General features: G+C 39.1%; 1 protein-coding gene across 5 annotated transcripts in view; it reads right to left on the reverse strand.

Annotated features, from left to right (window-relative positions):
- GNPTAB (N-acetylglucosamine-1-phosphate transferase subunits alpha and beta) overlaps positions 1-23,461 on the reverse strand; it is a 45,591-nt gene extending 22,130 nt beyond the window's left edge. For 2 of the 5 annotated variants that reach the window (XM_071728144.1, XM_071728153.1), the window contains exons 1-8: positions 23,227-23,461; positions 18,684-18,769; positions 12,339-12,458; positions 10,297-10,338; positions 9,343-9,548; positions 8,603-8,667; positions 8,208-8,342; positions 1,304-1,465 (exon numbers count right to left, since the gene is read on the reverse strand). In XM_071728144.1, coding sequence (XP_071584245.1) covers positions 1,304-1,465; positions 8,208-8,342; positions 8,603-8,667; positions 9,343-9,548; positions 10,297-10,338; positions 12,339-12,458; positions 18,684-18,769; positions 23,227-23,343 — 933 coding nt within the window. In that variant the 5' untranslated portion in view covers positions 23,344-23,461. Of the gene's footprint in view, positions 1-1,303; positions 1,466-8,207; positions 8,343-8,602; positions 8,668-9,342; positions 9,549-10,296; positions 10,359-12,136; positions 12,184-12,338; positions 12,459-18,683; positions 18,770-23,226 lie in introns of those variants that run through there. The other 3 variants (XM_071728171.1, XM_071728161.1, XM_071728180.1) reach the window with 3 other exon arrangements.
- Positions 23,462-27,381: the final 3,920 nt, after the last annotated feature.

Raw genomic sequence — 27,381 nt, forward strand, 5'->3', positions numbered from 1 at the left:
TTTTAAGAGGCTGGGGCCTTCCAAATACATTGCATCATAAGCCATATATAAATGAAACCAAATATAGGTAACACTGTGTCATGAGGTAACAGCTCTTTGATCCCCTGCTCTTTTATTTTAAAGAATGTAAGCAAGAGAAAATTAACAAAACTAAGCCTAATATTCACTATGAAATAGCTAACTGTTTCAATGTTTCCATGTGTTTTTGTTCAAGCTTTTAATTAGAATTAACAAAATTAGATTACACAACACTATAATGTACGTTTCTTTTACCATTTTTTTAGAATTTAATTACAACAATTCAGGCTACCTAAAAGGAACATTACTAAAAGAAGTATGTTCAAATGAAACAGGGAAAAAAAAAAAAAAAAGGAAAATTCACTACATTTTACAGATTTTATAAACTGTCTCCTTTTCTAACATGTACAGAAAGTTTATACCTTCTCAAAAACACAACAACTAAAAATATTCCAGCAACACCAGCATCCAGTGGCTAGGCACCCATTTAAAAATTATGTATAATTTCAACATGAGGAAGTATAAAGTTTGAGTTCAGTGTTTGAAGAAACAAGGAACAGTCCCCCCAAAATCAGGCTCACAGGATGCAAAGACAGCAAGCTTTTCTGTATAGGGCACATTTACTTCAGTCATGCCATTTAACATATACTGTAACATTAAAAGCTAGCAGGAAAAAAAAGACCAGTAAGATTTTAGATCTTATCTTGAAACAGACATCTTGTTATTTTATTTCCTCTTGCTAAACCAAACATTTTTGCTTGTAACAAAGCATTTGCATTTAAAGTAAATCTTACAGGCATCTGTATTTCAGTTCTTCAAAATTTTGGAAGGGAAACAGTTAGCATTTGTCTAGCATATACTGTGCTGCAAAGCAAAAAAAAGTCTAAGAAACCTATTGGAAAGAAGATAATCATGTTCGTTAATGAAGGCCTCTGTCTATGCAATGTAAGAAGTCAGCTTATCTACCTGTCAGTATTTATTAAGCCTTTCAGGACTTAACTGTACACAACTTCATCAAATTATGTGCACAGGGCAATTTTTTTTTTTTTCATAATGAAGAACATGAAAATTTCAATTAAATGTCTGATTGAGAGACTTCTTCTTGCTTGATTGCAGAATTTGAGTGCTCTTGTGATGTTTTCTTACAACATAATACTGAATTCTTAACACTTCCAAGCTTCTTGAAGAAACCTCACATGCCTTATCATTGACTAGTTAATTAAATAAAGTAAATAAAATACATTAAATAAAACCAATTTTAAATGCTGTAAAAGAATTTACCTACCTGACTGACAGAGCTGAGGTCCCATAGTAAATAAGCAGGATTAAGTGTCAGTTCTTTTCCATCTATAGTCATGTTCTTCTTTGCTTGCTTACTTAGTTCTTGGAAACCCTTAGGGTTATTCAGTTGCAAGAGAGCCACACTGGCTTCTGAATAGAGCTGCAACTATACAAGCAGAGAAAATAATTTCTGGTATGCACTCAGAACAGCACTCTCCCCTAGCCAGTTCCATCTTTTTGTTGTATTTTTCTTGCTAGAGTTACTAACAAGGACAATTGGTAAATCCTATTTTTTAAGCTTACAATTTTGTAAGAACACAAAAAGTGATAGTAAAATGGGAAATTAAAAACATTCAAAGATATAGAACATTTCTAGGTGCTTAATTTTCACTTTACAACTAAAATTTTTCTCTACAGAATGATCCAACAACAGTAAAGCTGTCCATGATTTAAATATTTATGGAGTAAGTCCCCATTCATTTCCCCCCCTGCCCAATAACAAAATTTTATTACAACTTTATTGTATCAGTGAAAGTATCTTATTTTTTTCCCATCTTAACCAAGCAATGCTTTTCTCAGAAAATTAAGGCCACCAATTCATCGTTGCTGTCAGAAGCGTGAAATTTTCAGAATGGTTCCCAGTTCAACCTACAGCTCAGAAATCTGAGACACAAAGGGCTCCAGAACTAATCCATGTGGTTCTCCAAGTCTTTCATCATGGCTGCCAATATGCTCTTAAGGTCATTTCTTAGTTGGGGACTGTTTGATCTGTTTGCTGTTTTTATCTCTTGCCACTAGTAAGTCTGTATATCAGATTTCATAATGCACAGGATAAGTAGGGGCTTGCACTACATGCCCTCTCTAACAGCTTGGCTTACACATTGCAGGGCACCAAAACATTTCACTAGAAATACAGCATAACCCATTAAAATGCTGTTTTTACTGGATGAAGTAGCATTGCCAGACATAAACACACTAAAAACAGAACTGCGGGTTGATCCTCCAAGTGCATATATTCAACAGTCAGACTGAAAACAAATGCAGCTAATCATTAATGATATTTATTACATGCAATGCTTAATTTTGGTTCCTGAATGCCAGATAAGACAGATAACAAGTCTACCAGATTTTCAGCTGTATTTGAGTTGCACAAGCATTTCATAAGTTAACAAAAATAGAACATTGCCATGTTCAAAACCAGCGAAACCAGCAGTTTATTTTGTAATACCTGTTTTATTATTATTTTTTTACAAAATCCGACCCTTTCTGCTCATTTTAAACAACCACTTGTCCCAGAGTTAGCACCCCTTCCCTTAGCAAGACCAGCTGTCCCACTTGTGACATTTTAAAGCTGTTGAGGCTTTGACTCATATGCTATTTGAGATCTTTCTATTTGACTTATGAGGCCTGCCATTAGAAAAATCTGATAAATCTCAGACCTTCCAGGGAATCATCTGAACCTACGGGTGGAAAGGATGGCTTCAGTAGCTGAATGGCTGAAGCACAGTTATGGACTACAGCTAGCAACCTCCAAAAATATCAGTATCTAAATGCTACAGATTGCAAAGCTGCCATCAGTGGGTATGTGCTTTATTTAGGAATACAACAGTGTCACACATTTAAAACATATGTATAACAAAGAAAACATTACCATTCTAGAGCTCTGAAAGCACTTCAGAATATTTAGTTTCTCTTTACCTTGTTTCCACCAAACTCACCACAACAGGTACCTGTATTATAGACCCCTAAGTAGATTTATTACAAGGACTTCCCCTTTTTCCCCCTCACTAACACAGCATATATGCTCTAGGTTTGTAACTATCTAACAGTCCAAGCACAAACAAGGAGCCGTGGAAAAACATGTTCCAGCCTATCACTGAAATTAAGATAACCCCTGAATTTATTCTGTTATTTTTATTACATCGATGCTTTTTCCTACCAGTGTATTTTTTAAGAAACCAGACTTTTCAAAATCAGACCTATCAATAAAAGTAGATGTCAATAAAGTTAAGTGGTGACATAACTAACTAGACTCTAATGAACTGCAAGCTCTGCTTGGAGCATTTTGTTGCTGGTATATTCAAAATGGAATTCTTCCCTGGCAGCTTTTCTGATGGTATTATCTTTCCCTCAGTGGGGATGCATGCAATTGCCCATTCCTGTGAAATATTCTAGAGATTGTCTTCATCCTGATAAATGGGCCAGCAGATCCAAAGGAATAATGAAAATAGAGCAGGAAAACAAGAAGGTAGGTGCATGTAGTCAGCATGATCGGGTGAGCCTTGGCTTTCAACACAAGCAGGTTGAAAAGACACTGTGCAGGCATATGCTCATTTATATCACTCAAAAATGAGGGAGGAAAAACTGCATTCTCCCCACAGGGCAACTGTAAAGGCAGGTGCTCCTTTGGAGCCACTCTGCTTGGTGATGCTTAGACTTAGCAGACCAGGAGGCAGGCCGCATGAGCTATGCCACCCCATACAGAAGTAAACTTTCAGTTCCCCACTCTCAAAGGAAAAGGTATATGGAGCAGATTTTTTTCTGACATGGAACTTGGACTCTCAACCAGTCTTTAAATTTTTATGCTTTATCTTCTTGATGACCAAAGCTGATTGTTAAAGAAACGAGATGCTTCTTTTTTCACACTTTTTTTATGGATATTGAGGAAAACTTACATGGTTACATAGCAAGGGAAGGGGGATGCATGGGTTGTGTTGAAAACCTTACAAAAAAGAAATATTGTTGTCTTCAGAAATGTATCAAGTTCCCTTTATAAGGTAACTATGAGCCAAAAGCAATGCAAAACCTTAGATTTTTTTCTACAAAGCATTATTATAACTATTACATTTGTGTGAACACACAACACCAGCTCCTGAAGACACCTGTCTGCTCCATCAACACTGACAAGAGCAGCAGTAAGAATCCCAAGGCCTCACCCTGAAGGCAGAGTGGAGAGCAAACACCCAGCATCACTGTGCCTACAGGTTCCTACTTGAATTTTCTTCCCTTAGTAAGACAAGGTCATTAAAAGAAAATTAACAGCCCTTAGTTTCCAGCATAACTTGGCCACATATGTGTGCATGTGTGCACATGCAGGAAGCAATATTTTATAAAGGAAGGAAATCTGCAGGCTCTCAGATTTGCCTGAAGCAGAATATTAAATCCTGAGGAACAGTCACCATTCTCAAAAAATTTTCAGTGCCATTTACTATTTCAGTGAAAAAGTGTTAGCATTAGAGCCTCAAAAAACAAAAAATCTCCTTCCCCTTTCAATGCTTCCCTTGTGAGTCTTTATATCACTACCTAGACATTTTAGGTTGAACAAATGTAGTTTCCTGCTAAGGGGAGAAACAAAAAAGTGAAAAAAAAAATACATTCAGTTTTTCTTCACCACGTATGGGTACTATGTAACATCTTTACAGCCTTTAGCTGTAGTTTAGCAGGAGACAACTGCACAACCGGTGTAACACCTCCATCTAGTGGCTTTCTAGTGAACCGCTAAGAAAGCACAGAAAATGAAAAGCAGCCAAATACAAATTTAAACCTCATCTGTCATAACAAACACAACTTAGAACAGCAGATGCAATCAGTACAGACACTGCTGCTTACCTTTTATCTTGAAATAAACTTCCATATCTTTACATTACAGTGCAGGTCAAATAGAAAAAAAAAATCAGTAGATCACAACACACACAATTCAGCTTGGAAACTCATTATTATAAATTGAATCTTCACAATTTAATCCCCTCTAGTTGAGCTCAGTTGCTTTTCTCAGAGATTTGTTGTACAAGTAACACCTCACCCAGAAGTCCAAGTCCAATTTTTGGTCATCTCTGAATTCAGAAATGAGTTCAATGAAACAAACTAAAGCAATGCAATTAAAGCACCATTAGAAACATAGGACACAAAGGCATCAACAGCTACACTCCTCCCTTTCTCCCCATTACTCTCACTTAATAGCAGCACTGTTGAATTTTCTTTATTATTATTTCTTCTCTTCCAGAATTACACTATGGAAAAGACATTCTGAGCATGCAGAAAACCATTAAGCATCAGGAGGCAACTATGAGACACAAGCCTTAACTCAGGTGGAAATTTCTTCCTCTCCACCAGGCATCTCACACCACTTCACAGACTCCAGAAGTGATAACAGCAGAGGAATTGCTGCAAATTTCTGTGGACACTGTAAACAAATGAGGTTTTTTCTGCTTCCCTGTAGCATTAACCTAGCATGTCTTTTTTTTAGTAAGGAGAAAGACAGACTTGTTTATGTTTACTGTAACTGCCTACCTACAACATCCACTGAATGAAAAACCAATACTAAGCTAGGACCTTTGTGAATGCTTCTATGGAAACAAACTCATCCACGCTTCCTATGTAGAAATTTTTATCCCTGTGAAAACATTCCTTATATTTATGTATTCCACTGTAGGTACAACATGAAGAAATTGCTGCTATCAAGAGCTGAAAACTGGTTGGGGAAGAATCTGCTGCTATGACCACACATGCTAAAATAATCCAAACTTAATTGTTCTAAATCATTCACCACAAGGACAAGAAACACAGACAACAATGACTGGCTGGAGAAACTGCAGAATGCTGTGTATACCTCTATAAATTGTATTTATAGAGACATGCCTAATCAAACTGCAGAAGAGGAGCTTTTAGGAACAGATAATGAGCTAATTACAGCAGTAGTGACACAAACTTAAGAACACAAGGAGAAGAGAACCAATACAAAGAGAAAGTTGTCATGAATGACAACATGACTGACAAAAAGAAAACCAGAACCAAAACAGGGTAAGGAAAAATCTTGTAGAAAGATAAAAGGCATGGGATGTTGCTTCTATCAAAACAGACAAAGACGATGGGAGATGTACCCAAGACATCTCAGAGCTAGGGAATACAAAAATGAAAAAACCCCACCACAAACACAAAAAGCAAGCAAAAAAGAAAATAGACTCACAAGAAAAGAAGGTTAGAACATCAAGGAAAAAGATGCTGAAGATACTGAATGGTCCAAGACAGACAAAAGATACTCTACCAAAGGACAAAAGGAGGCATCAGAACTCGAAAAAAAAAGTAGCGTCCTATGGATAAAAAAACTGATTTAAGCCAAAATCATTTTGGAAAAAGAGCATAAAGCAAGAACTGCTAGTAGATAAGAAAATGAAATCCCAAATATCATTTGAGAGGGGAACATTCCTCAGAACTGTATTACTATGAGAGCTTTCATCTGCTTACATCTACAACATTCAAACGGAGAACGAACATTGCCTAGGACAGTGCTCCAATTCATTCCCACATGTTGAAGTGGGGATTTCTTTTCCATCAAATAATCTTAGAACTAATTCTTTAGATACCAATTTGGTAATTAATGAGAACATTACAGAAGAGCTACTCCTAGAAAGTAGCCCTGGGTCAGAAAAATAAACTAACTGATCCAAAATTGAAACAGAAAAATATAATTAAGGAACATTTGCTTACTACATTTCTTGACTGCTAGAGAGCAAGTTTAACTTAAGTCAAAGGTGTTCTGAGCTCTTCAGCTCCATTAAGACAAAAGTGTTAAAACTACCAGAAACCTGTAATATAACCTGTCATGAGGAACTAGAAAAGGCTCCAAACTCAAATGGATGAATCTGCACTCAAGATTTGAGTCAGGAAGCATTCAACCAACAACGTTCCACGTGGAAACTTGAAATGAAGAACCTAGCATCAGACAGCAAAATTGAAGTACTATCTGCTGCTGGGTAACAATGTCTGTACAGCAAACACCATTTCTTTAAAGCAATTAAAAATACTCCTAGCATTTAAAACAAGAAGAGACCATCCAAATAGCCACTGCTATTTAACCAGTGTGCCACTAAGAGAGGGAAAGAAGGGAATGTGTTTACTTGGGAAGGTTTCTAACATTACTGAAATTCTATGACAGCCTGTTAACACAAGCCAAGAGAAGAAGGAAGAAATTCCACTTGTATTAAGTTAGAGTGTGATCAGCCTCTGAAAGCGGTTACACTTTCTGCCATAGCAAAATGTATCAATTGTTAACTCAGCTTGCAAAATAAAATAAAAAAATAATAATAATTAAAAAATAATAATAAAAAAAAATACAAGTAAAGGAAGTCATGCTCATTAAAACACCAAAACCAAGTCAGAAAGTGAATTAGCAAATCCTATAGGTGGGCATCAAGCAGATTACCTATGGATTGACATGCCTTTATTGGTGCTAACTCCTTGTCCTCAGCCCTTTTCACACCAACAATCGCATCTCCAATACACAAGTCAGTGATTTTCACAGACTTTTGAAACTTTTATTTCTCTGTTAAACCAGGCTGTAACTAGAAAAAGTGTCTAAATAGCAAGGGAGAATAGAAGGTACAAAATCTTGACAGATGGCATAATCAACACAAGTTGTGATTTACTGCTGCCTTGCAGGTGGGTAAGTTGAAGTGCAATCTCCTCAAAGGCAACACAAGAGTACTTGGCAGAGAGAAATACAGCATTCATCTGTGAAACAACCCAGTACTGTTACTGTTAAAGTAATATTTCTAGAAGCAAAGAGGGAAGCAAAATTCTGTCACATCAAACATGCTAGTGCTACAGTACACAGCAGCAAAACAACAGCCTATAGCAAAATGATAAGGCTAGAGAGTACTTTTTAATCAGTTGCACCTAGCAAATCTAATGCCTAAATAACTTGCCGTCACAAAATAAATGGTCACTTGGTCTTTTGAAGGCAATTCTTTGAGACACTATTTACTGCTCTTAACAACTCAGAAAAACAGTCATGGTAAAACAGACTACTATTAGAAATATCCTAAATCTCCTAAGCGGGTGACATCTCCTCTGTGAACCATTCCAAAAAAACCAACACAACTAAGTTACTGATTCCTCCAGATTCTTACCAGTTTTACTTTAGAAGCCAAGCTCTCTGGTAGCTTTGTGCGTAGCTGATTTGTTTCTTTGAATGTAGCTGGAAATCCACTAAGGAAGGCCAAATCTTGCATTAATACTAGACCTGGAACTTCTTTGTCTGTAGTCTAAAACCAAGAAAATACGGTATAAGAACTTTTTTAACCTTACAATAATTCACATTTATCTGTGAATCCTTCATCAGGTGACAGATTTAATAGTCTAATTTTGTCATTTAATCCAAACTTCAAAATTGAAATAAGGGTTATTTTAAAAGCTTTCACTTCTTATTATGTATGAGTTATGGGAAGAGAGTAGCACAGAAACAGTTCATAGAGTACAAAAGTTTCACATATACAAAAAGAAAACAGATTTTAGAAGTACATACCAAATAACCTCTCCATACTATCTGTTTGCTGTTGTCTTTCAACATTCCAGAATGGGCAGCTTCAACTATAATAAATAAAATGCATTACAAATCAAAACCTCGAAGTCACCTTTTGTGTAATCTAGTAACTACAATACACTTTTCCAAATTAAAAAGATTTGGATATTTATGCTGTGAAGAGTGGTCTTTATAACTGGTAAATAATTGTTGCTGGTAAAATAAAAACCACTGGGACAGTGGGCTGTAGCAGTCAGACACTAAATATTGAAGTATGAAACTTGTATGTGATTTAAGATCCTACTCAAACACAGGGATAAATTTGTTGTAAGGTATGCAATCTTTTGAGTGAGGGCAAAATTTATTCAATATTTAAATCAGACTTCACAGCCATTAAAAGAGGATTTCAAAAACTAATCTTCCTCAGTCTAAACCTCAATCTTCCAAGATTAACAATGTAATGCAGATAATTCAGATATCAAACCTGTTTTGCAATAGTCTTTTAAAGCATGGAATGCTAATCATCTCTAATCAGTTGTCTGGGAGGTAAGCAAACAGTATCATTAATGTTATCATTTAGGGAAACAGACTGAGGGCAGACACTGAATGACTTGCTCAAGTCAAAGAGAAAATCAGTGGCAGAGTCAATACTGGAGGGGGCAAAAATAACCACCTAATTCACAGCAGCCTACTAAAAAATTTCTTCTAGAAACATGGCTGAAATCTGACCAACAGGTTCTTACCATCCTTAGGGCTATCAAAAACAATTACTGTCACATTAGTAGAAGGATTTTTTGGTTTTGCCACAAAGAACATATTGTTAGCAGCTTGTAATGCAGGATGAATGGATGGCAGGTCTTTCAGTGTGGTGTTGGTAGGCAGGGCAGGATCCAAGACAAGCATTGGCACTTTGATGCAGTGTGTCAGCAAGCACTCCAGTTGCTTCTCACTACAGCAAAATACCAAAGGTATATTTAAGACCGGCAGAAAATTTAAGACAAAAATCAATGTTAGATTTAAATGAGAGAGGTTCTCGTAAAATCTAATCAATTATTTCTAACATCTGTAAGGGCAGGGGGAAATCACTAAGAGCATGCTGATTTTCCTGCAGAAGGCAAGTATCTGACTGTCACAGTTCAGTTCATTCCCATAACTATTTTTTTCAAAACTTTCCAAGATTTCAAAGCTTCCCCACAGAGAGCACCTTATGAAGATCTCTAAGCAGCAGAACAACCAAGTCAAATGAATAATGGGCCAGACTGCCTGCTGTTTCCTGGCTTCAGGGGCTCAAGAGGCCTGGCCCCTCCACAGATAATTACTTGCAGTACCATGTCAACAAATGGCAGGTAAAAGCCATGTTCAAATTGTTCATGTTTCTGAATTATAAAACTGCAGGTGTATATGTAATAAAGACCCATACTTGGAATAGGAACTATGCCTAATAAGTTACCAGGATACGCTTTCTGAACTTCAGATTGTCACATTTTAAGAAGCTCATTCATAAACATCTCACTAACATTACTTTTATTCAAACGCATATGTCCTATCATGCTGCTAACTTTTCTTCAAGTTACACAGAAGGAAAGCATGCACAGGATAAAGAAACAAAACAACCTCCCCAATTAGTATCTGCTTTCTGCTAACGATGTGTATCATACAATTTATTCCAATTTAAACCCAAGGCCACAAAAACTCACCTCCTCTTTGTTGGTTCTGTTGTGTTTTTTCCAAGGATTTCCCTGTCACAAAATGAAAACAACTATATTAAATAATACTGAGCTGACAGCAAGGAATTTAGTCTAATTTCAGATTGTTAATTGAGTCAGGGACAAGTCATGAAAGCACTGATAACCCAGTTAACAAAACTGCCAAGGCCTTGCCAGTGTCCTTGCCCAAGCAGGCACAGGCTGATACATGTGCCCCTCACTTTTTCAGCCTCCTGCAGGGTAGCCCAAAAATTCCTGGTTGTGCTGACAGCTGTGACAGCAGGAATCTTTTTGCTAGCAGGATTTTCAGGGCTTACTAGAAGGTTACAGAAACTGATGTTGATATGAAAAACACTGGTTAAAAAAATAAAACAAAATCAAAAAACCAACAACCAGAATAAAGTGACCTGAAATTAGGCAGACTTGACTGTTTTGCCTATCATGAGCATTCTGACAAGATCTATCACGCACTTGCCACGTGCGTGTAGAAGCTCATGAGGACTGATACATGGATAGTGCAGTGCTGATGCTAAATAATAATCATATTAATATAACAAGGGCACCCTTCTACACACATCAAGAGAAAGAGAAGCACTGTCCACCAAAATAATCCCTTCTACTGAAGAATAAAGTGCCTGGACCACAACTAGCTCAATTCAGGCTTATCAACAAGAGAGTTACAACTTATTAAGTTTTTCCATGCAATACAAAATACACTGGTGGGCCAATATTTACAGTACCCTTGCCTTTATCTTCTGCAGTTATCTTGATCCTATGGAACAGTTGTAACAATGCTCTCTGATTTAAATACATGAAAAAAGTTATCTACAAGGGAGAGAACAAGGTGCCTTTGTAGATAATGAACGTGGGCATGAGCATGAGTCTTAACTCACAAGCTTCAGATCAACTTTCTAAATCAGTGTTATAGAAAAAAACAATGTGTTTTTCCCTTTGTAAAATGGAAATCACAGAAAAATTGATGATAAATCTAAACCCACATATTTGCTATATGAACTGCTAGGAAAAGATTAGTACAAATTTAAGAGCTTTTCAGAGCAGAGACCATGTATGTCTATGTTTAAGACATTTAAACTTAATGGATTTAAAGTTCAACTAATACTTTCACCATTTAGGTAGCAAAATAAAGACCCAGAATTTCACTTATGATCACATTGTTCGTGGTACCTAAATCCCAGGTCAAAAGATGCCAAAAGTAAGATCAATCCACTCACTTCAGATTATTCTGCATTAAATTATTACAACCCTTAAAATACAGCCTTGTTCTTACATTTAGCATATCTTCTGGCAAAAACAGATCACTTGACCACAGAGTTGCTTAATAAGGATCACTAGTTGCAAGACACAACCCAAGTTATCTGCAGCAGCCTTAAATCAGTCTGAAGCCTTAAGTCAGTAACTTAGCAGAACTGTATAGCAAAACCTATGACACCAAATGCAGCAATACATGTCTTTCCCTCCTTTGTTAGAAGGATGACTCATACCTTTACAACATGAGTAAATTATTTTCCTCTCAGTTTCAGTGTTTAGGACACTACAAATCTAAGTCTAAAAAGAAGCCTTTGAGAAATGCATCCTTAAGATTTTATTAAGACCATTGTAACAAGAAATACTGGGGGAATGTGGCAGAGAAAGAAAGGCATGAAGAGAGCAGATATATTTGAAATATAGGCTTTTTAAATTATTACTACTTACAAACTGAGTTACTGAAATCAATACAAAATGACACACACAAACCATGATTTTCTGCAATTTCCTTGAATTTCGCAAATTTAAGACAGAACAGCATTAATTAAATTATTATGCTTTTTACCTTAAACAGCTTCCTCATTAGACAGTACTTCATAAATAGATTAGGAACTGAAACAAGGTTTTGAGAAAAAATAAAATGAAGAAGTGAGAAAATGCACTCTGAATTTTCAAGTCGTGTAACATCAGAGAAAACAAAAAGGGCCAGCACTGCATTAGATTGCTGCTGCTGATGGTTAAAGGGAAAAAATACGTATGATTATTACCTCATTATCTTCTGTTCTTCTTCCATCTGTTCTCTGACCTGTTGCAATTCTTTGATCAGTTCAACATCTGTGCCGTTCACCCAGGTGTATACCACATCAATAGGCATGGGTAAACAAAGCCTACATAATTCAAATGAAAGCTACATGAGCTGTTTAATATTACATTACAAGTGTTTCTGGCATCCTACGGCAGCAATTTCTGTATAACAACAGAAATACTTAGTGTCTGGGCTGCAAACAAGCCAAAGCAAAAAGCTTCTCTTTAGCTAAATATATAAACTCTTAATTATACACAAGCCTTTGACTAAACAGCACAGGCATAAAACTGAAAGGGACGCAAAGTGGCTGCAACAGTTCAGTAACTAAACAAAATCTGAACTTTATGCTCTAAATTCCACTGAAAATAACCTATAACCCAACTCCTTTGAACCCACTAAATATTTTCAAATCAGTACCAGCATCTAGTCACATCCTAAATTCACCAGCATTATTAGACAGGACAGCACAAAGTATAAAGATTGAAGTCATACTTGATGTTTAATTGCACAAAGACAGTAAGATCACAGCAGGTGAGAGACCAGGTCTCTATCCTATGAGTGCCTCTTAGATATTAACAATGGGGCATTTTGTGAACCAACTATCTAAGTATGGTACACAAATTCAAACTCCTTCTTGATGCCATTTTATATCCTGGAGCTGTTTCTGGACAGTTGCAGACTTCTTACCATACCTAAGGCCTAAGAAAGGGGCCTTGGGTACCCTTTTTCTATTTGTTTATGACAAACACTTCTCAAGGCCCACACCTTTGCTGCAGTGGGTACACTCCAGGCTGCTGCCATAGGTGAACCTCTCAGTCCCAGACAGCAGGAGGATTTCAGATCTACAATTTTTAAAAGTTCCGGTGTCAAGATATTTAATACCTTCCTAAACCATAGCTGGCCTAGAAAACACTAAGCACTTCCCAAATGCTAAGATCCACAGGCCACACAATCATTTTCCAAGAAAAGCTGTTCCCTCCCCACCTACTGAATCCTTCAAAAAGCATTCAAAAAGATACAGAGCTTATAGGCAAGTATCTCCTCCACCTTCCCTTGCACAGCATGAATGCATACGGTGTCCCATGCTGACCAGTGACACTTCCACCCATACTCATTTTCTGCTGGTTGAGATTCAAAAACTGAACCACAAAATCTGGTAAGCTGGTCACATCACAATCCAAAGGAACATAATATTTCATACTCAATTAATCACTGTTCCTGGCTGAGCTACAACACTTACAGGGTAATGGTCATTCTGAGACAGGCTGAACACCTTGGCAGACGTGCTGCCTTCCCCAGCTGCACCACTCTCACCTCTGACATGCAACACTGCAGGAGGCTTCCCTCTCAACAGGTAAAATTCCAATTTACTGAATACAACTACTCTTCTGATCAGTTATTCCACCTTTCTCAGGTGTGACATTAGCTTCTGGTTCATTAACAGATGCAACTCAAGGCATGTTTTGAACTGAAAAGTTCTCCACCAGAATAGAAGTTCAATGGCAGAAGCTTCTTTGTATTTTCTACATTTGTAGTGATCAGTTAAATTACTGGATTTACAGTTCCTTGAATCCTACACTTAGGACAAGAGTGTTGTAGGTGGAAACACCTGACTCAAGTCAGCTGGTCTCAGAAATGCCCAACCTCCAGTTTTCTGGGCAAAGTTCAGAGTTTATTTACTCAGGCTTCACTGAACATAAAAAAAAAAAAAAGAGAGAAGCCTTAACTCCAACTCCTTTTAGAGTATGATGAAATTTTTACTTCAGTGAAGCCTCTCCCTAAGTTTTAATTTCCTCAAAGTGGGTTTCTGTGCAACAGCACATATAACTATGTAATCTGCTACACTTAATTTTTTACATTGAAATGATGTCACATAACCACATGCTAATAAAGCACACAGAGGAAAGTAAGTTCTGGTCAAATGCAGGTATGTCAACTCTGAATTAACACTGAATTAAACAGCAGGTGCATTATTCATTAACAGTGGCAATAGAGACAAGGAATCAAAACCTATTAAAGCAAGCGAACTGTTTGCAGATCCAGTCTAAATTGCTTGAAAATTATCCAAATTCTCAGATAAATTCTCTTAATGCATTATTTTCTTGATGCATACATTCATCGAGTAAGCAGCATTTTCAAACATAATAATAAAAAACAGTTATCATACACAAATTAATTTGCTGCTCCCAATCAGGATCAGTAACACTACTAAGTTTTCACCCCCTTGGATTTTGCCAAAGCTTCCTGGTTCGTTTCATTGTTTCTTAAAAAGCACTGAGAGTTCATATTTTCAAAAGCATGTAGGGGCATTTTACTTTAAAATTAAAAAGTAACATTCTCAAACGCTATTTTTAATATGCATAATCTTTTGCAAATTTTTCAAGGTCAGAGAAGACCAAAAACTTCTTCCCTCAAATTCTGTAGCTGGATTTCTTCTTCATGTGAATTTATACACTTGGTCTTCATCACAAATACCAGTCTGGCAAACAGCTAAAGTCCAAAACAAGCTGCCTAGATTGGGCTTATGTAACTCCTTCCCACAGAATATCAATTTTACCATTTGCTACTGATTTTAATGTCTGCAAACATGGACTTCGGAAACTTCCATGAAGACTCACAGAAAATTAATAAGTTGAGGCTTTGTTTGGACACTCTTTTATATTATCCTCTTTCAAAAACTTACTCCTTTTTTCCTTGTAAAGCTAAAAACACCTATAGGGTCCTGCTCAAAGACAAAGGCAGTGCCACCAGCTCTCCCAGACAGGACAGGAGACCTGCCACCTGCTGCCTGTTCCATGCACCTGCTGGGAAGCATTTTCCACACCCCTGATGTTTTACATCCAAGAGAGATGCTCAGAGCCAGTACTGCAGGTAGAAGACAAAGCCTCATTGTTTCAGCAGCCACAGTGCTGAAGGAGTGCAACAACCTCTGGATCTCACCCAGGCTACCATACTGTGATCTCCAACCTTGTAGAGTCTCTTTATGAACAAGTGTAAGTCTATTGTGCCCACAAGCTCCCCACTGTAAACCTCCCAGCCCTCCTGCTTATTACATTTCTGTAATTAACCACCAACAGCAAATCAGCTGTTCCATTGCTATGCCAGTCCAGTATACTTGCCTCTGAAATTTGTGCATCTTCTCCTCTTTCCAGCCTTACTCTGCTCAATAATTAGTGGCTCCCCAACCAGTGATAGCTCTCATTTACTGTGCCATATTGAAACCAGCCTGTACCTTTTACAAGATGAGTACTTAATTCCTTCACATTTTGTTTCCATACTTATTTCTGAGTTTTAAATATGATTTATCCGTGTCTTGGAATAGTGAAATTACACTTCAGCATTTGCCAAAATACAGAATTTGCTGGTGGAGAGTAATAAAATACAGCTTTTGTTCAAGACACTCATGCATGCAACTCCATTATTTAGTTTCCTTCTCTCTCTTTATTTTCATATCAAAACAAAGTCCTCAACAATAGGTTGGGATGATGTGGTTTGGTAAAAAGCCATGGAATTTCTACTCTACTGTCTCTAGCTGTGTAACAGGCTCAGCAAAGTAGGAAGTTTAGCTGCTGACATAACTACCAGGAAAAGAGCAACATCTGAGATGCCAAAGGACATGTGACAGAAAAGCAAATCAAAGCAATAGCTAAACTTCAAGGCAAAACAAAAATCTTCATTCTTCTGGCAGAGAACAGTGTTTAATAAGTGTAAATAATGATGCTAGCAACATCACTGGTTTTGTAACTCAGGAGGAAAAGCTTTTTGAGCCTATAATCATAAGGAGCTTGCCACATGCACAAACTTGTCTGTACCTTACAGTGAAGTTCTTTTTATACACGTTTGTAACACCACTGTTTGACAAGAACAGAGATAATTTTTGCCGTTTCAGTTGAAGGTCCATCAGTATTTCCTAATGGCCATGCAGCTCTTACTTTCCACTAAGCAGTGGATCTGACTAATTTCCAAACCAACAAGCTTCCCGTTCTCCAATTCTGAAAATTTTTCTCCAACACTAAAATAAGAACTGATTAAAACCAGTGGATAAGCAAAGATCAGCTGGGTAGATTATGGGTAGCCCTGCAGAAAGGGATCTGGGAGTTCTGGTCAGCTGCAAGTTGAACATGAGCCAACATTGTGTCCTGGTAGCCAGGAGGGCCAACTGAGTCCTGAGGTGCATCAAGCATGACACTGCTAGCCAGCTGAGGGAGGTGATTGTCCCACTTTACTCTGCACTGGTGCAGCCTCGTCGTGAATACTTTGTGCAGTTTTGGGTGCCATGGTACAGAGAGGACACAGAACTACTCAAGAGTGTCCAGAGGAAGGAGAGAAGGTTGGTGAAGGGTTTAGAGGGAAAGCCATAAGTGGAGCGGGTAAAGGCACTTGGCCTGCTCAGCCTGGAGGAGTCTGAGGGAAGACCTCATAGTATCTCACTGCTTCCTCACTAGGGGAGGAGGAGGAGCAGGCTCTGACCTCTTCTCTCTGGTGACCAACAACAGGACCTGAGGGAATGGCGGGAAGATGTGCTGGGGGAAATTTAGGTTTGATATAAAGAAAGTTTTTCACCCAGAGGATGGTTGAGCAGTGGAACAGACTCCCCAGAGAAGTAGTCATGGCACAGGCCTGCCTGAGTTCAAGAAGCTTTTGGATAATGCTCCCAGGCACATCGTGTGATTCTTGGGGTCCCCTACACAGCCACAGGAGTTGGACTTGATGATCCTGATGGGTCCTTTCCAACTCAGCAGATTCTATTATTCTATGATCAAAACTAGAAATCCACAATCCTCAATTTATGTAAAAAGTATGTAAAACCCTGTATGTTGCACTTTTACTAACCTTAAAAACTCTATCAAATCACCACTGATCAAAGCATACTGCAAGACAAGGTCCATTTCTGCACCGATTAAATTTTACAACATAAACAAACTGAACCCCTGACCAGGGACTTCTCAAAGTCAGTGGATGCTTCAGCCTACTTGGCACAAATTTTTATGGGAAGTTGGTACCTGCACACAAGTATCACAAAAAACTTCCCTGTCACATCTGACATAAATGTATTAAAGGCAAATGGGTGAACTGAGATAACCTAAGCACCCACCATGAAAAGCAAAAACTTTTGCTCAGGCAGCCAATAGCTCCTCCTCCTCAGTCACTGAATGTTTTGCTCACAGTGCCCAGAAATCAATGCTAGCTAAGCAGTGCTTTACACAGATAAATGGATGAAAGAAAACACTGCAGAAATGACTACATCTACAACACAACAGTTATATTTGCAATTTTGTTTTGGACAAATTCAACCATTTTTTTAAAAGCCCCGTACTTAATTATAACAAAGCCAAGATACCTTAGTACTGACAGGAGCAAACTACCCTGATTTAACTTCAGTACTGCAGAAACATGTAAACATTAAGCTAATCATACCTATGAGCTAGAGATTAAACTGTAAAATTGTATTTACTTACATTATGAAATGTACAGAGTTATCTTGCACCAGCTAAGGCGTGATGAGCTGAGCTGATCTTTCCTACTGTCCCATGACTCAAAAAACCTCAAGGCAGATTAAGCATCTACTTTCAGGGGCATGAGTGTGTGTTTGTTCCAGCCAAGTGTATCAACATTCAAGAGTCAGATGGTATCTCCTTGTTAGATTCTTCCAGCTACCAACTCACAGTCCACTCACTTCCTGAGCAACAGACCCAGACCCAGCAAGTACTCTGACATGAATGATGAAACCACAAGAAGTCATGCAGCAGTTAACAGAACCAAAACAGATGACCCACATGACTTGGTTTCCAACTTGCTGTGACTTCTCCCATGCAGTCAGCTTAAAAGGTTTCTTTCTCACTAGCTTTGTGACTTCTCTACTAAATAATCTCTCTCATGTCACAGGAAATGTAAGGTAAATGAAAAATAACTTTTCAAAACACTGAAAGTTGGAATTTTAAGCACAAAGGAACAGAACTTATATTTTATTATCTTAATATTGAAAACATGTCACATCCCCCCTTTATTGTTAACATTATTACCATTTTGATGCTACATTAGAGATTGGATTAATGAAACACATTTAAAATGTAAACTCTGTTATGTGACTAGAGTATTCAAATGCCAACCATCTGCAAAGCCAGGATGTTACATACCAACTTATGATATTAAAAACACTAAGTTTAAAATTTGCTGCAGATTTAGAGCCCATACAATAAGGTCCTACTCAACAGAATGTTACTTCATCTAGAATATTGAATTTCAATATTTAAAAACTCACTGAACAGTCAAATGTACAATACTGTCAAGTGCAAGTAAAACTCACCGATTCTGAAATGATTTGCCAGCGACGTTGTCTCTGTATGAATCAAACATAACATGATACTGGTCTCTACTCCACTCCAAGACAACCTGCAAGGAAAAAAAAAAAAAAAAAAAAAAAAAATCAAACCAACACTTCATGTCACCACCTTTTAAAATTAGACACTTAATTTTCTCCTTTTCAAATGTTTAATCATAAGAAATTTAATTGATCTATGCATTAACGCACAACTGAGCAGATCTAATCCAAGCTAAATTGTTACACTGAGTCAGCAATCAAACCCAGAACTTAAGAGCACACCTGATTTAAACAAACTTTGGGTTTTTTCTTTCCAAAAAAGGATTTCATGTTTTACAGACACACTTTAAGCTACTATTCATTGAACTTACTTCCCCTTTACCTCTTTGCCTTTAAAAATTCAGGAATGCTTCCTCGAAACAGAGATCTAAACCAAATGTATTTTAATACAAGCAGGAACCGCCTACCCCTCTGCATAATTTTGTTTGTCTTCCTTTTTATTCTCATACAGGACATATTGAAGTCTACACAATTCTGAAATCCAAGCTTTGGAAACAAACAGCCAGGCCAGGGCACACCATGTTATGCAAATGGACCTGGGCACAAACTTACAACACAGTCACTCTTTCCTAATACAGGTGAGGTCTTACACAGGAGCCAGACCAACCCAAGAGCAAAGTATTTCTGCAAGCTGCAGCCTCCCTTCCATTCTCCTGCATTTTTGCCACCCCTCTTCAGCTTGACATGAGTTCACCAGGCCATGCAGCGAACCAAGACACAGAGCCAAACTAACAGAGAGATGAACCTTCAAAAACCAGAGCACTTGATCTTCCTGTGTTTGTTTTTTTGGAGGAGACAAGAAATATTGCGAATGCACTGCTGAAGGCAGGGTTGTCTTCCTCACCTTCATTCAGCCATCAGAGCTGCTTAGCTGAAACTGCAAGCTGCACCTCATTTAAATGCCCTTTTACAGCCATCCCCAATTCTGTTTGTTGGTTTGTTTGTTTGTTTCAGGAATTAGCTATATTGGAAACCACCGACACAAGCCAATTCTTACTTTGGAAAGCTGCAACTTCACATTCCATTTACATTCTTAAATGTACATATACACATAGAGGAAACAAAGGCACATAGTTATGTTCCATTACTACACACAAAAAAAAATAAAAATCAGCCTTTTCAACACTAAAAATGCTTAAAATGCTTTGATATAGCATAAAATGGCACAAGTAATTTGAGATAAAAAAATATAAAACATTTAAGTAGGTCTGTTCAGAGATAAACTTGCTATTATACCTTTTATAGTAGAAGCCCACCCTTAAAAACTACAGTGACATCTTGAGCTGCTTTAAAGATGAAGGCATAAGGGTTTGTTTTACCTGGATAATACATATTTATATGCAAAGGAGAAGGGAAAAAATGACAAGAAAGGCTAGTATTTACTTTAGATCACTCTTCTGAGTTTACATTTTATTACTGCTTATTACTTGTGTTAAGGAAATAATGTATTACTATGGAATAGACAACTTCTCTAGGATAGCAGTCAAAATCGTAAGATAAAGAATACCTGCCCCATATCTCTGTACCTCCTGCACATCTTTGCACCCTCATCTAAGAGAGCAAGGAAGCCACATCATGTGGCTGGATGACAAGTGTGCACACACACAATTCCTGCCAAAGCTGTAAATGGTCTTCCTAGCCAAGATCACATCTGCAGAAATTCAGTTCCCTTACACAAAGGGCACATAATTTCCCAGGTAAGCATACAATCTCTTCCCTAAGATACTAAAGTCTTCAAAGGACACTGTTCCACTTTTTCATGTGCAAGTCATTACATCCTTCTGCTAAAGGCACAGGTTAAATACAGCATTCGCTGAAAAATATCCACGCAGAAACATGTTACAATTGATAACAAAGAATTGACACACTGATCAGTTTCAAGAAGAAATACAGAAATATTTGAGTAAGAATGTGATTTATTATTTAATAATATGGTTCACCAGAAGAAAAACATTAAGCACTCACGCATTTGCTTTTTGCCTTGGTACAGCTATAACCTAAAGACCCAGGACAGCTCTCTTTAGAAACACATTTAGGAAAAAAATTAAGCTCCATCCCACCCCTGATGTTACAATGTGTTACAATATCGACACATCACTGATACAATACTGATGTGTTACAATACTGTCTGGCTGAGCTTCTCTTAACTTTACATACTGATATTACAAAACCACCAAGGGTACTTTTTTTTTTACAAAGGGCATAGATACCTCCTATTTGAAGATACTGTATCAGACAGGTGATAACAGTTGCTCTGGCACATTTCAGTTACAAATGATTTTACAAAGCTGAGAAACCTACAGAAGGCAGCCAAGGAGAATTTACAACCAAACCATACTAAAACTCAAAAGCTCATTTTACAACTACTTGAGAGCATTGGCTAAGAACTGGCTACCCCATGGTTTTGCAGAAATGCTCCTGTATCGTGCTTAATGCACTGTTATTTCAGTGAGAATCACAGAATCATAGAATTGGCTGGGTTGGAAGGGACCTCAGAGATCATCAAGTCCAACCCTTGATCCATGATCCACTACCGCTGAGCTCAAGCTTTTCTCGAGAATTTTCACCTTAAGTCTGTGAGGATGTCATTACCAATTTCAAATTATTTGCTCCAAACATTCACTTTCGTGACAGAATCAATACTGATACTAGCATGAATTTAAGCAAGTAGATTTAGGTTTTGCCTCCTAAAATGAAAAAGCTGTCTCTGTGGGTGGGGGAAAAGCAGAACCAAATGCTGCTCAGTCACCAGGGCCCAGTAAGCATTGCCTCACACTGCCCTTTATTGCTTGACAGCTCCCTGCAGTTTGTTAAGAGCAGCTCACCCAATGATTGCTAGAAAGATTGCTGGTGTCATTTTCAAAATAGGCATATAGGTTTTTTTATTAGTTGCTGCCTTGTGGAGTCTGTAGTAAGAAATATTTTCCATTCCCAATACAGTCGTTGATACCCATGTACAAACAGGTGCCTACGAGTACTACACAGTAACTTAATTCGTTGATGGCTTTGAAGTGTTTCAGGAACTTGTGAACCCAGGAAGACAGCAGGGATGAAGTGCTTAATGTGAAGGTATACAGATACACAAAGTTCTGATTGTGGTACACTGAAGTTTCAGATACAGGAAAAAAATTAGGAATATTATCTGAAAGAACTCATCAAAATAAAACAGGGGAAAAACTTAAAAAAAACAAACAAACAAAAAAACAAAACAAAACAAAAAAAAAAACCTAAAAAAAAAAAACTAAAAAAAAAAATTTATGAATCAGGTATCTCCAGTCTGTTTGCATTACACACTGACAAAAATACTTTCTTTATTTCCTTGAACACCTACTACAATCTCAAACACTACAATGAAGCAGGATTGCTTTTTTTCCTTCCATTTCTTTCATCGATGACTTCCAAAATACACAGGGTAATATGAAATGAAGCTCTGGAATACACATGCGTATAAAATCATGTATAGAAAAAGTAAAAGCTATATATATAATTCACAAGATCCTGAGTAATGAGCATTGATCAATGCAGTACAGACTCCGGTAAATTGCAGGCAGCTTGGAGGGAAGATACATTTTAACTCCTTAAACCCTGAAAAGTTTAAGGTTGCCATTTGAAGGTTCTGCTTTTCCCCCACCCACAGAGACAGCTTTTTCATTTTAGAAGGCAAAAACTAGATCTACTTGCTTAAATTCATGCTAGTATCAGTATTAATTCTGTCATGAAAGTGAACAGTTAGGGCAAATAATTTGAAATTGGTAATGACTCGGTTGCCATTTGAAGGTTTCATCCAGCACAGGCTTTAGAATAGCAAAACAAAAGAAAATAAAATAATAAAGTAAAATAAAATAAAATAAAATAAGAAAAAAAACAAACCAAACCAAAAACCACCAAAAAATACAGCACCGAGAAATCACCTGATAAGGGAAGTAGAAAAAATTGCACAAGACAAGAAAACACGAGCTCCAGGAGCTGATGGCCCCAGGGTCTCCAAGGCTGCCCGGGGGGTAAGGGGGAGGGGGTACCGGGACACCCACGTCCCCGCCGCGGCAGTGACGGTCCCGTGACCGGCAGCCCTCACCGGCCCCCACCGGGCGCACGGCCGCGTCCCAGCGGCGGTGGCTGCTGTCCCGCAACAGGAGGGCATCGCCACCGCTGAGGACGATTTCTCCCTCGCATCCTAATGTACCGCACATGTATATGTGAGCAGCACGCCCGCCCAACCTGCCCGCTGAAGGCACCGACTGCTCCCGGGACATGACAGCCGTCCGGCTCACGAAACGGAGAAAAGCCCCAAACCAGAACGCACACGCACCCGCGCCCGCCCCCTGTGCCGTGCAGCCGCCGCCTAACGCCGGGGGCCGCCGGTTCGGCCATTTCTCCCCGCCGGCACCGGTCGGCACGGCCCGGGCTACCGGAGGGAAAGGAGGGGAACTGGAGCAGCCACGCCACGCCGGCGCGGCGCCGTACTGACCTCCCCGAACTGCAGGGCGGAGACGATCATGAGGACGAGGCCCCCGAGGCAGAGGCAGGGCCCATACCTGTGCGACAGGCAGGTATAGGTCTGGCGCTGCAGGAGCTTTAGCAGCATGGCCCGCCGGCGGCCGCCAATACCGCCGCCTGGCCCCAGGCGGCCCTGCGCGGCCCGGCCCGGCCCGCCTCACCGCGCTACCGTGCGCCGGGGCGGGCCGCCGGGTCCCACCGCCCTCAGCGCCCGCCCCGCTTCCGGCAGCGGCGCGGCGCCACCTGGCGGCTGCGGGCGGGGAGGGACGGGGCGGTGCTGGGACAGTTTCGCCCCTCCGGGCTTCCCGCCAAGGGAGCGCTCCCTCACGGCTCCGGGGACAGCAGGGGCCTTTGGCGCCCGCTCTTCTTCCGGGTCTTCATAGAGTCACGGAATGGTTTGGGTTGGAAAGGGAGCTTAAAATTTCATCTGGTTCCAACCTCCCCTGCATGGGCAGGGGCACCTCCCACCAGACCAGGTTGCCCAGAGCTCCATCCAGCGCTGTCTCGAACCCTTCGAGGGACAGGGCAGCCACAAGCTCCCTGGGCAGCCTGTGCCAGTGTCTCATCACCCTCGCACTAAAGAATTTCTTTCTAATACCTAATCTAGATCTACCCTCTTCCAGTTTAAAACCATTACCCCTTTTCCTGTCGCTATAAGCCCTTGTAAAAAGTCCCACTCCAACTTTCTTGTAGCCCTCTCTTCAGATCCAGGAAGGCTGCTATAAGGTCTCCCCGAAGTTTAATTCAGGCTGGAAAACCCCAACACTCTCAAGCCTGTCTTCGTATCAGAAGTTCTCCAGCCCCTCTGATCATCTTCGTGGCCCTCCTCTGGACTGGGTCCACAAGCTCCATGTCCTTTCTGTGTTAGGGGCTCAAGAACTGGATATAGTCCTCCACAGTTTTTACTCCGCCTTCCCAAAGGCCTCAACCAGGAGTCAGACAATACGTTTTTTTTTCCTTCCTTGCTCCTCCTTGCTCATGTTTTTGAGTGCCCGAGGCATGCTGAAGGTACAGATCCATCAGAGGTGGAAGTCTGTCCATGCATTTTTTTAACAAACCATACAGATGAAATGATCTGGATCCAGTACTGTGTTTGCAGGAGGTGGACCACAAAATACATTGTGTCCCATGCATCTCTGGTTCTTTGCTGATCACTACCCCAGACATATGCATAGTGTATCAACGTACATAAGAATACACACCTAAGAATGAAAAATCATCAGTTTAACTTAATTTTCATTATCATACATACAACTCTTTCTTTGTTACCTACAGGCTGTAGAATAAAATTTAAATGCTTTGATGAGTAATATCCTGGATGACGTTGAAATTACTAACCCTCAAGACAAGTTTTCTGCCCCTTTAAATGCCTCTCCAGCTGTGGCCAGCAGAGCTGCACCACCCTGTCATGCTTCCAGATATTCTGCAAAGCAAATTTATTTCTGTAGCTAAGAGGAATCAGGAGCACTCTTGGTTACCATAAAGACCCAGTAGAGCTATGAACTGAGATTTAATTTAACATTCTATGAGTATTTCAGCTGAGAAATAAAGTGGGAGGTAGGTTCACAAAAGGGTAACCACTAAGCAAGAAGAAGGTTATTCATGAAGTTCTTCAAGAGCATTTCCTGAGGCAAAAACATGGTAACAAGAGACTGGTTAGAGGTCACTAGCTGACAGCAAACTGTAAATCCTTAATCTGCATCAGTTTGGTTTCTGCCATGAAGTTCAGCCACCTACAGAGGACACTGCTGGTATTACCACTATCAAAAGTGACAGGAGCATTTCTGGTTGCCTTAGCAAAATAATGTGGTGTCATTAGGCCCTTGTGAAGCCAAAACCAGTAGCATCTTTCTACATCTAAGCCTGTATCCCTGTCTTGAAAAGTCTTCAAAGTATATCTTACAACTCATGCAGTGACTTCTCTAGGTAACAAACATCTCCTTCGTGTTCTTGTTTTTCCCTATATAAAGTAAAAATTCCTGACCATTTCCAGAAGTTTGTCCTAGTATATTTACACAGTTGTGGTGTGAGAGAACTGCACCTGGCTGTACTTCTTCAAGCGTCCAAGAGTGCTTGTTTCTTTGGCACAGCTGTTCCAGTCCACTGAACACTACACGTATTTACCTTTTGGGTGTCACAGTGTTTTCCCTTTCCTCGTGGGCCTTATCCTGTGATATCAGTGTGATTATACTTATTTGGCCCTTTGTGATAACCCAGGCCCCCAGTCTCAATACACAGAAGTCTCTAGCTAAGCTTCTATCACTGGTTATGCATAGCCAGCGATTTTTCTCCTTAATACATGCAGTCTTCTTGCTTCATGTGTTCTCACCAATGTGCCAAAGTACCACCCTGGGGGAATAGTCTTCGGATTTTTGCTGGTACTTCCCTCACCTTCACCTCCTCTTCAAGCACTGTGCTATTATTGTTGTATTATATGTTGTCAGTATTTGATTACTGGATGGCAGTGTCTCATTACAGCAGCCTGCAGCACTGATGGGCTGGTATTCTGAGTCAACAGACTGAGGTCTGCACTGAGAACTGAGGTCTAGCGTGTATGCAGATTGTGAAAACAAAAACATTTGTTACGGTCAACAACAGAGCATAAATGCAGAAATTAATTAAAATGTGCTGAAGGTGTGAAGCTGACAGACATAAATAACACCAAAGGAAAGCAGAAAATCACGTCAGTGAAAACAATGACTTCAAGGCCTGGATTAATAATAAGTATGAAGTGTGGGTTTATGCATTTATACGTAAGCTAATAAATACTAATAAATACTTCCATATAATATCGATGTGATTAAGCCATTAAAATTCACATAATCTTTCTATGATTTTACAAAGTATCTGCAAAAGTATTCCAATGGATATAGAGAAGTAAAATGCTACTGTTCAAATCACGGTGGGATGATGTCTGTTCTTGTTTGTAAAATAATCATGTTCAAGGCATAAATATTTAAACAAAAACACAGAAAGGAACAACCCCACCCTGCCTTCTCAGGGTGCTAGAAGATTTTGGATTTTCCACATCACATGAGTGAAGATTAGAAGTTTATTTAAACTAAATGCAATACTGCCATCAGGTTAAAGCAAACAGCACACACACACAAAAAACCCCCAAACCAAAAAAACAAAACCCAAAAAACCCCAAAAAACAAATAAACAAAAAAAGAGAGCAGATTCTAGAACATATTTGAAACAAAAATAACCATGAGACATCTTAGCCAGTCTATGACAGGAGGCAGGACTCCATACTCCAGATGTTCCTCTATACTTCCATTTTGTCATGAGTTCATATACTGTTGGCATCTTCAGTCCATCAAAAGCTAAATTACTAAATTCCATGCAACACAGAAAGATGTCATGAGAAATGAATAATTCCTTTTTGGACAATCTTAATCCCAGTTGCTTGGCTCCTTCTACATTTGAAGATGGAAAAACTTTCCAACCTCTAAACCAAACCAGACTGGGGACCCTGCATCACTTCACAGCCAGCTTAGGGAGCATGTCTTTGAAAGGGGCAGAGCTCAGGCCAAATTCTTCTTTTTTCTCATTTTGACTAATTCATTGCTTAGACAGCTATCCAGGTGAGCAGGTTGCAACTCATCCAAAAATGAAGTACTTAATTTTCTTTATTTTCCTGTCACTTTACTGGCAGATGAACCCATATATTCTGCTTAGAGCAATAAATTCTGCTAGGCGTCAGGATACCTAAAAATTAGATACTGCCAAAATAATAAAACATATACTTAAGGGCCTTGCCAAATCACTGTCCATGTAAACTTCTGTGCTCTTGAGATAATCCACTTAAATGTACTTGTATTGGTATTAACTTGAAGACGCACGTAGCAGTCCTTTAAGCCTTCTGTGGAATGTGAAATAATCTAAATAAGCAGTCAAATAATTATAAACCCACTTTATCTTGATCCTGGTTTTCTACCTTCATCAACATTTTCTGTCTCAGAAATGCTCTCTGAATTTTATGTTTTTCTTATTACAGTTAGATCTTTCTAACAGGGTGTACAAGCTGCTTTCAAAAGGGAAGTAGTAACTACTTTTAAATGGGACTGGAGGTCCTGTAATGTTGAAGGCTTGAAGAAGGCAGGAGTTGTTGCTACTCTTCTTC

The sequence above is a fragment of the Heliangelus exortis genome, chromosome 1 (assembly GCF_036169615.1).
Source record: "Heliangelus exortis chromosome 1, bHelExo1.hap1, whole genome shotgun sequence".
Lineage (NCBI taxonomy): Eukaryota > Metazoa > Chordata > Aves > Apodiformes > Trochilidae > Heliangelus > Heliangelus exortis.